At 41.9% G+C, this 10,432-nt stretch overlaps 1 protein-coding gene across 2 annotated transcripts in view; it reads left to right on the forward strand.

Annotated features, from left to right (window-relative positions):
* LOC122081421 (DNA-binding protein SMUBP-2) overlaps positions 1-10,159 on the forward strand; it is a 46,039-nt gene extending 35,880 nt beyond the window's left edge. Inside the window, exons 6-7 of one of the 2 annotated variants that reach the window (XM_042648554.1) lie at positions 8,814-8,971; positions 9,495-10,159. In XM_042648554.1, coding sequence (XP_042504488.1) covers positions 8,814-8,971; positions 9,495-9,737 — 401 coding nt within the window. In that variant the 3' untranslated portion in view covers positions 9,738-10,159. Of the gene's footprint in view, positions 1-4,850; positions 5,325-8,813; positions 8,972-9,494 lie in introns of those variants that run through there. The other variant, XM_042648555.1, reaches the window with a different exon arrangement.
* Positions 10,160-10,432: the final 273 nt, after the last annotated feature.

Consider the following 10,432-nt stretch of genomic DNA (forward strand, 5'->3'; position numbering starts at 1 on the left):
TCTAGAGGATTTCGAAAAAGGAAAGTTCTCAGAATAAGAAGCAAAAGGAAGAAAGTTGGAAGGAGGGAGATTTTGGTGAAGGATTGAAGAGGGTTGGGAGGCAGCAGTAGGCGACAAAAATGGCAGGGATCAGCAGAGGTAGGACTGGGAGACCTGAGGGGGCCGAAAGCAATCCGAGTAATGCGATGTATGTTGTTGACTGTAGGGCAATGGGAGCAGCCAGTAGACAGGCAGGTGCTACCAACACATGGGCTGATAGAGGTAGGTGCATGCTTTTTCAAAGTATGCTTGGTCCTGCTCCTCCTCCGTCCACGGTTGGGATGGCGGGAAGTGGCGGTGGCGTTACTAGGAGTGGGTAGAGGTGGTGATTTTCCGAGGGGTGGCAGTTGAGATGGAGGTGGATGAGTGGAGGGTGGCGGTGGTAGTGGATGTCGTGTGGTTGTGGGAGATGTTGGTTGTGTAAAAGTTGGTGGGAGGGTAGATCGAATGGTTAGGGGTGGAGGTTGGTGTAGGTTCAACCGTGGAGGAGGGGGAGGGCCATCATTTCGTCTGGAGCCGGAGGAGATGGTTTTGCGCAGTTAAGTGAGTGATGGAAAAAAACCTTGCAATTAGAGCTGTTGGGGAGGGGGGGTATCCAATGATAAACGATGTCTTGGTGGAAGAGTCCTTCATCATCCATTACAATGATAGAGGTGGGAGGTGGCAGCCACGACATCGGCAGTCACTTCAACACAGATGCGAGTATAAGAGAGCTGCTGCGTTTCTCTAGTTCGGATGTTAGTAAAGAGAGGTTTTCCTACAATGGAGCCAATGATGCTTAGGCCTTTTTCTCACCAGAAATGAAGAGGAATATTAGGGAGGGCGATCCACAGAGGTATAGAACAGTGATCAAGCTTGTGGAGTTGCATATATCGTTTCCATTGTCGGAGAAAGATGGGTTTGTTACCAATGTGCCAAGGTCCTCCTTTAATGGCTTTGAGCATATCCTGTTCCCTAGCAAAGTTGAAGAGAAAGGCTCCGGTGTCAGGGAGAAAGTTGCTAGAAGGCCCTGAGGTTTCCTTTGTTTTGTGAGGGAACTTTTAATAATGGGGAAGGGAGGCCGGCTGCCCAGAAAGTTGTTAAGAAGGGCTAATCCCGATATCGGGATTAGTGCCTTCCTCTGGACCCAATAGGGGTAATTCAGTCCTATCGGGTCCCTATATGCTGTTACCTGTTAGGGTTTTGTTCTTATGTATTGGGGGCAGTCTTGACTTTGTACACATATCATTACTCTTATATAATAACCTGCGATCAGCCTCATTCTGGACTGATCACAGGCTGCTCTCACTTTGAGGCTCTCTGTGGTTTCTCCTTCCTCTTTCTCTCTTTCTCTTCCTTTTCTTTCTCTCTTTTTCTGGCTTTACTAGTTTGATTACAGGAATCTGGGAATGTAACATGGTATAAAAGCCTCTGTAATCAAATCAAGGTTTTGCATCATCATTCTCTGCTGATATCAACCCTGCGCTACTCCTCTTTGGTGTGCAGCCACCTATTGCTGCTCCTACCTTAAGTTTTTTGGCCTGATTTTAATGATATAAACACAATCAGGCCTTCTTACCTTTACTACATGGATTCAGCCCTTATTCTCTGGAGTCACTGAAGCCGATACACAATTCTGCAGGTTTTTAATGGCTGCCACCCCTATGTGTGATTTATTTTTGACTGCTGCCCTATTTGTGAAGCTCTACTACTTCACAGTTTAATGTGCTGCTGGTTTACTACTTCTCTACATACTCTACTAGGTTTTTGAAGTCTCCTTTTGCTTCTCCCATCAAGGTCGACACTACCATACCAGCCCCCCATCGGTTGGATTTTTTTCTGGTTTCTTTGGGTCCGGTTGCACTTTGGCTGCTATTTATCAGATCTGGTTGGTGAGTTCTACTTATTTGATTGCCTCTGCTATTTACTGAAATAACCTAGAGGGGGTGAATAGGTTATACTAGTGGAAATTAAAATCTTTTCGAATGTATCGAATTTCCAAATGTGATTATGAATTAAAAATAATGCGGAATAAAAATTCACAATCACACTACACCGGGATTTATAGTGGTTCGACTCAACCAGAGTCTAGTCCACTTCCTACAAGATCCTCTTGTAAGGTATTCCACTAGTTCTCTCTTTCAGAATCAATACAATAGGTAGGGAAGAAAACCTTTTACACAATCTTCTTTACAGGTAGAGAGACACCTTTACAATCTCCTTTACGGGTAGAGAAGCACCCTTACAATCTCCTTTACAGGTAGAGAAGCACCCTTACAATCTTGATAGGACAAGAGAATCCTACACTAGCCTAAGTACAGTCTAGACAAGTGTAATAGAGAAAAGTGGTATAGAGTTTTTGAGTTACCTCGTGCGGTGCGTGCTATGAATATGAAATGAATAAAAACATGCACCTTAAATGTCTCCCTTTGGATATGAAGGATGATGGAGACTTCTAATTCGCACTTGAGTTCCTTGGAACTTGAGCTTTTAATCATAAAGTTGGAACTCGAAAGAACACAACTTGATTTTCACTCAATGGCTTTGATAATGATTGTTTAATGCTCTCTTAATTATTAATTAATAAAGCCATTAGTGGGGTATTTATATGTGAGAGGGTTAGGCTTAATTTGGGTAATAGTATTTCCAATTTTGGAATGAGTATAAACTCAAACGGGCAAAAGTTGCCTCAACCGGTAAGTACTGGTTGGATCCGGTAAGTACCGGATCATGTTACCATTGGACAAATTATAGCCGTTAGACTCATAAAACTAGCTGTTGTGTCCAAAATATAGCCTTTGTAGGTGTTCAGGGGTCATCCGGTAGGTACCGGTTCAATTCGTTAGATACCGGATGGCCTCTTTTGGCTATGTCTGAGATGTATATCTGATTCGGAACCAATCCGGCCAACCGGAAGAGTATCAAGATCCATCCAGTATGTACTGGTTCCATCCGGTAGGTACCGGATGGTCTCTGTTGGTTGTATCTGAGAAATTTTTCATCACAGAGGCTATCTGGTAGTTACCGGTTCAATTCGATAAGTACCAGATGGTCTTTGTTTTGTGTTTTTGACTGTCTATCAGACACGAACATGAGACCAACTTACTTAGGGTCTTCCTAACACATGTATGCATGAGTGTGGTGCGTGCAAGTGTGTGTTTTTACAACCTATTCTAGAGACTTGTCTTCAAGTCTTCTAGGCTTCGTGTCTTCGATCACTTGCGTCAGGTCTTCGATCTTCGACGTGCTTTAAGTCTTCGATCTTTGATCTCTTGCTTCAAGTGTTCGGTCTTCGACGTGTTTTTCCATATTGTAGATCTAGAGGTCAAGCAACCTTGTGTCTTGATCCTTCACAACATACTTGGTATGAAAATGGTTAGTTGCACATACACACTTGTTTGTTGTCATCAAAACCATTATGGAGAGTGGTATTCCCAACATATACCACATACTTGTCCTTAATTCTTGCTTTCAAGGCTGAGACCAAGACTACTACTGCTGCCCCTACCATTACCTTCTCTGCATCGGACAATGTGAATGTCCAGATTACTTCTATTAAGCTTAAAGGAAGCTCGAATTACCTTCTTTGGGCTCAGTCGGTCAAAGTTTATCTGGTGGCGAAGCATAAGCTTGATTACACCACTTCTGATACTCCCAAGGAATCTGACACTGGTTACACTGAATGGCAGAAAGAGAATGCATTAATCTTAATTTGGTTATGGAATAGTATGGAACCAGATGTGGCTGCCAATGTCATGTTTCACTCTACTGCCAAGGGAGTGTGGAATGACTTGAAGGAGACATACTCTTAGGAGAAGAACATGATCCGTATCTATGATAGCTATGAAAAATTGTTTCAGTTTTGCCAGTCGGACAAGCCACTTTTCGAATATTACAGTACTTTCAGAGGTATGGTTGAAGAACTCAATGTCTTCCAACCCTTGACCACTGACATTGATAAATTGAAGGCTCAGGGTAATGAGTTCTTCGTCTCTAAATTCCTGGATGGTTTGAACAATGACTTGAAGGCAGTGAAGGGTCACTTACTTGCAGGGGATACTGTGCCTACTCTGAATGATACCTACTCACGACTGCAGCGAATTACTTCCTCCACTAAACCTGATCAATCCACCAAAGATAGTTCTACCTTCTATGCCAATCGTGGACGTGGTCGCGGTCGTGGGGGAGGTCGTGGGTTGGCTGGTCGAGGATCTGGTGGGCAGCCTTCTGATCGTTCAGCTCACCAGTGCACTTTTTGTGGAAAGCCTAACCATATTGTTGAGACTTGTTGGGCAAAGCATGGAAAACCAGAGTGGGCAACGCAATTAGCTAATCATGCAGTGTCTGACAATGGTACTGACACAATGGCTCCAGTTGATCCTAAGCCAACACCTTCTTCAGGAGATTCAGCTACCGGTATGCGCGATGACATCAATCAGTTGCTCTGGCACTTGCACACTCTTGAGGCATCCTCTAATACATCTAATGGTGCATCTACATCCGCTGCTACTCTAGTTCACACAGGTACTTCAACCCTTCTTACTACTACATCTACTCCTTGGATCATTAATTCAGGTGCCTCTGCCCATATGACTCGTAAGTCATCACTCTTTAAGAATTTTTCTATTAATGCTAGTTCCAATTCTATTATCCTTACTAATGGTACTTCCACACCAATCCTTGGACATGGTACTATTTCCCCTACCCCATCCATTTATTTATCGTCTGTTTTACATATTCCTCAATTTCCACTAAGTCTTCTCTCTGTAAGTCAATCAACCTGTTCTTTAAATTGCTCAATAACCTTCTTTCCTTCCTACTGTGTATTTCAGGATCTTCACACGAGGAAGACGATTGGTGGAGGGCGTGAAAAGGATGGGTTATACTACCTCAATAGTGGCTGTCCTCCTTCTACTGCTGCTGCTATGGCTGTTGGAGACGTGACTCATTTCCAATGGCATTGTCGTTTAGGTCATTTGTCGCTTTCTAGGTTACAACTTTTATTTCCTAGTTTTAAGTCAGTCCTTAGGTTAGAGTGTGAGGCATGTGAGTTGGGTAAACATCATCGTGTCTTTCCCATCTCGCTCTGTGTCTTGTAGTCCGTCTTTATTTTCTTTAGTCCATTTTGATATATAGGGTCCTTGTAGAGTCAGTAACAGATTTGGTTTCTGTTATTTTGTAACTTTTATGGATGATCATTCTCGCCTTACGTGGCTGTACATGTTAAAGGATAGATCTGAATTTTTACATGTGTTTCACAAATTTTATAATGAAATAAAGACTCAGTTTGGCATTCCTATTAAAAATTTTCGTTCTGACAATGCTTTAGAATATGCTCAAACTGATATATCTGAGTTTTGTGATACCTGTGGGATGATACACTAAACTAGCTGTGCCTATACCTCACAGCAAAATGGGGTAGCAGAGCACAAGAACCGGCATCTCCTTAAGGTTGCCCGTGCCATTATGCTTTATATGCATGTTCCTAAACATTTTTGGTGTGATGGTGTTTTAACCGCTTGTTATTTGATTAATCGCATGCCATCCTCTGTCCTAGCGGATAAGTCTCCATTTTCTGTTCTGTTCCCTAATTTACCCAGTTTTACTGCTCCACCCCGTGTCTTTGGGTGCGTATGTTTTGTCCATAATCTGCATATGCAGGTTGACAAGTTATCCCCGAGGTCTACTAAGTGCATCTTTCTAGGTTACTCTCGTACCCAGAAAGGATATAAGTGTTATGACCCCATTACTCATCGGAATTTTATCAGTGCTGATGTGACCTTTTTTGAAGTTACATCATTTTACTCTCCTCAGGTGTCCCATTCTAGTTCGGAGTGGTCTTCTCCATCTCCTCCACCCATACCGTCTCTTATACCCTTACCTGATGCTCCTAGTACCAGTGACTCACCTCCTATACAAGTTTATCAACGCAGGAAGAAGATAGGACAGCCAGGTCGCGAGGTCATTAATCCTGAAGATTCACTCCTTCCACTGCCGTCTTCCACTGGTGAAGCTCCTCTTCCTCCGCCTGATGACTTACCAATTGCACATCGTAAAGGTACACGTTCCTGCACTCAGAAATCCATGGTTGTTTACCCTATTGATAACTTTATGTCATTATCTCATCTTCCGTCTCCCATCTATGGCCTCACACTATCCCTTTCCACTATTCCTATTCCCCGTTCCCATAATGATGCCCTCCGTATTCTTGGATGGAAGGCTACTATGGATGTAGAAATGGATGCTCTCGTGAGTCGTGGTACCTGGAGCCTGGTAAGGATCTGGTTAAGTGTCGCTGGGTGTACACTGTTAAGTATCATTCTGATGGCTCTGTTGAGCGGTTAAGGCCCGTCTGGTTAGTAAAGGGTATACTCAGACTTATGGTGTGGATTACTTTGAAACGTTCTCTCCGATTGCCAGATTGAACTCTGTTCACCTTCTTATTTCTCTTGTTGTCAACTTTGATTGGTTGTTATTTCAGTTGGATATAAAGAATGCTTTTCTGTATGGTGATCTCTAGGACGAGGTGTATATGGAGCAACCTCCTGATTATATTGCTCAGGGGGAGAATACAGGTCATGTGTGTCGCTTGCACACGGCTATTTATGGACTTAAAACAGTCCCCTCGAGCATGGTTTGACAAGTTCAGTGCCACCATTGTCACGTGTGGTTTTTCTCAGTGTTATTCTGATCATTCAGTTTTTGTTCGTCGCAGAGGTGACAAGCTGGTGGTCTTGGTGGTATATGTTGATGACATTATTCTTACTGGCAATGATGAGGCAGGTATTTCTGAAGTAAAGGTTCATCTCCAGCGCCATTTTCAGACCAAGGATCTTGGTCATCTCCATTATTTTCTCAGGATTGAGGTGATCTGCTGCAAGAAAGGGATCAGTCTGTCTCAAAGAAAGTATGTTGTGGATCTTCTATCTGATACTGGGATGCTTGCTTCCAGACCTGTTGATATTCCTATGGATCCTCACCAAAAGTTCGGTGTTGATGATGGTGAACCATTTCAGGATGTGCATCATTACATGAGTTTGATTGGTAAGCTGATTTACCTGACTGTGACTCGCCCTGACATTTCTTATGCTGTAGGAGTTCTTAGTCAGTTCATGCAGTCTCCTCAGAAAGCACATTGGGATGCTGCTGTCCGTGTTCTTCGTTATCTGAAAGGTGCTCCTGGAAAAAGGATTGATTTACCGTTGTAATCGGCATATGGATCTCATTGGCTACTTTGATGCTGATTGGGCTGGCTCTGCTAGTGATCGGAGATCTATTATTGGGTACTGTACCTTTGTTGGAGGGAATCTCATTACTTGGCGTAGCAAGAAGCAAACTACTATTGCCTGGTCTAGTGCAGAGGCTGAGTACAGAGTTATGGCTCATACCACGGCTGAGTTGATGTGGCGGTCTTTACTCTTGGAGTTGGGATTTTCAATGACCAAGCCAATGAAGATGTATTGTGACAACCAAGCTGCAGTTTACATTGCTAGTAACCCGGTCTTCCATGAGAGGACCAAACACATAGAAGTGGACTGTCTTTTTGTTCGTGATGCTGTTCTGAAGAAGCTGATTGAGACTCCGTTTGTTCCTTTAACCGATCAGTTAACTGACATGTTTACAAAGTCTTTGTTTACTCCTAGCTTTCGTAGTGGTTGTACCAAGTTGAGCATGGGTGATGTATATGCTCCAACTTAAGGGGGAGTGTCAAGAAGGGCTAATCCCAATATCGGGATTAGTGCCTTCCTCTGGACCCGATAGGGGTAATTCAGTCCTATCGGGTCCCTATATGCTGTTAGGGTTTTGTTCTTATGTATTGGGGGCGGTCTTGACTTTGTACACATATTATTACTCTTATATAATAACCTGCGATCAGCCTCATTCTGGACTGATCACAGGCTGCTCTCACTTTGAGGCTCTCTGTGGTTTCTCCTTCCTCTTTCTCTCTCTCTTCCTTTTCTTTCTCTCTTTTTCTGGTTTTACTGGTTTGATTACAGGAATTTGGGAATGTAACAAAAGTGTTCAACAAAGCAGAATCTCCATTTGGAGATTTCATAGGAGAAAGGCTGCCAAAAGCCTACCATTTTTTTATTTTTATCACAAGAACGGAAAGGGGGGATGTAATGGAGCGAAAGATCATCTTTAGAGCTGGGAGGTGGAAGCTGAGGGGTCTAGACAAGACCAGGTTTTGGAAGCAGGGAGAGAGGGTGAAGGGTTGGAGGGGGGGGGGGAAGCTAGATCATGACGGAGAGGAGAGCCAAGGGAGGGGGCTTGTGGTGAACTCAATATCTCGCATTTCTCGAGACAAGCATGTTAGTCACAGTGAATGTCAACTAACACAACTTGGCACCACCTTGGGCAATAGATTCATCTTAACAAAGATGGATATCTTCTGACTTAATTGCTTGACCATGTTACTGTAGCTTTTCTTCACTTCCACAAATTGTGTCATTGTTTTAGTTAGATCTACAATCAATGTCAGTCCACACCGTCATAATGTCTTCTGACACATTCCTTAAGTCAAAAGCTTCAATAAAGACCTCGTATCCTATCCAGAGCTATCTCATGACTTGTTTTCTGGTCAAGCCATGCCTTGGATAAACAATGACTCCGCGGACATGATCTTTGAATTTTCTGTCATACAACAACTTTGTGTGGTTTTTATCTGCCTGAAAGTATCATCACATTCTCTTGGCATTTGACTTGCGCTTTATAACTTTAGTGAAAGTTTGCACACTGACCAAGTTTTTTGTTCTCCTGATTTTAATGCATTCTCATTTCAAACTTATATGCAGGAGTTAGACCGAACACCATTACAGTGCAATCTCCCTATGTTGCTCAGGTTCAACTCCTAAGGGATAAGCTTGATGAATATCCAGTGGCTGCTGGTGTTGAGGTTGCAACTATTGACAGCTTTCAAGGTCGAGAGGCTGATGCAGTAGTTATATCAATGGTATGTCTCATATGCTCCAATTAGTTTTCAGTTGTCTATATCATGATGGTGGAGAAAATGTTGAACAATTGATCCTATTGCTTGTTTTTAGTATCCAGAAAATCTTAGAATCCTTCCTCTGCTGGAAGATTAGTCGCTGTCAGTTATCCAAGTATTTTTTTTACGTAGGAACCTCTTAGAAGAGAATATTTGTCTTAGTAACCTGAAATTGCAAACTTCCCTGTAAATACCTAAAGCAACATGCTAATCTAGTTTTAACATTTTTATTTTCCTTCAACCTCTATGCTTGATTTGGATGCTAGGGTCTTAGAACTCAAGTAAATGGAAAATGACTGTAACAACCTAATTATAATTATCTCAAGGGTCTATATTCTCTTAATGGAATAATTACATTCATGCATATGATTTTCTTCTGGCACTTACGGTGTTGATATTTCAAGTCCTAACAGGAGCCCATTATGGACAGATCATCGTTGAGTTCATGATGTTTAAAGGCCTATGACGTATGTTTCTTATTATGCAGGTCCGGTCAAACACACTGGGAGCTGTTGGATTCCTTGGTGATAGCAGGCGAATGAATGTTGCTATAACCAGAGCACGCAAGCATGTAGCGGTTGTGTGTGATAGTTCTACCATATGCCATAACACTTTTCTGGCCAGGCTTTTGCGTCATATCCGACACTTTGGAAGAGTAAAGCATGCTGAGCCTGGAACTTTTGGTGGGAATGGACTTGGCATGAACCCCATCTTGCCTTCTATTAATTGATCTTCAATGGTTGGTGATACTTCAGTTATATATTTTTCCCCTTATTCTTTGGAAAGACAACGATAAGTAGATACATTTTCTCATCTGCACCTGTTTCCACATTGATTCATGTACAGGATGGTTAATTTATTAGAAGGAACAAAAAGGCCAAAAAAAAAAAAAAAAAAAAAAAAAAAAGAAAAAAAAGAAAAAAAAGAAAAAAAAGAAAAAAAAGAAAAAAAAGAAAAAAAGAAAGAAAGAAAGAAAGAAAGAAAAGAAAAGTAAAAAAAGAAGGAAAAAAAAGAAAAGGAAAGATAACATACATTTTAAAGGATTGCAGCCACTATCATTGAGATCAATGTAATCCAAGGTTGTATAAATGCAGATATTTGTACACATTTTAATGGGAAATGAATATGCAAAAAAGACTGAATTCATTGGCATCTCATTTGCTTACGTGGCTGAAGCTCTCACAATTCAACAAACTCCTTTTATTGCAGTCTCCAAAAATTTCATTCATCTCATTCTAGAAAGTGATAATTTAGGAGTTATTTTTTTATTGAGATGGATTGCTTCTATTACTCCTTGGCGAATATTAGCAATTCTTGATGATTGCTGTAGATTGGCCTCGCAACTCCATTCAGTTATCTTCATACATGTTTACGGGCAAGATAATTAAGTGGCTGATGCTTTAGCTTCTTTTGGATCTTCGAAGT

Source organism: Macadamia integrifolia, chromosome 6, assembly GCF_013358625.1.
Source record: "Macadamia integrifolia cultivar HAES 741 chromosome 6, SCU_Mint_v3, whole genome shotgun sequence".
NCBI classification, from domain to species: Eukaryota; Viridiplantae; Streptophyta; class Magnoliopsida; order Proteales; family Proteaceae; genus Macadamia; species Macadamia integrifolia.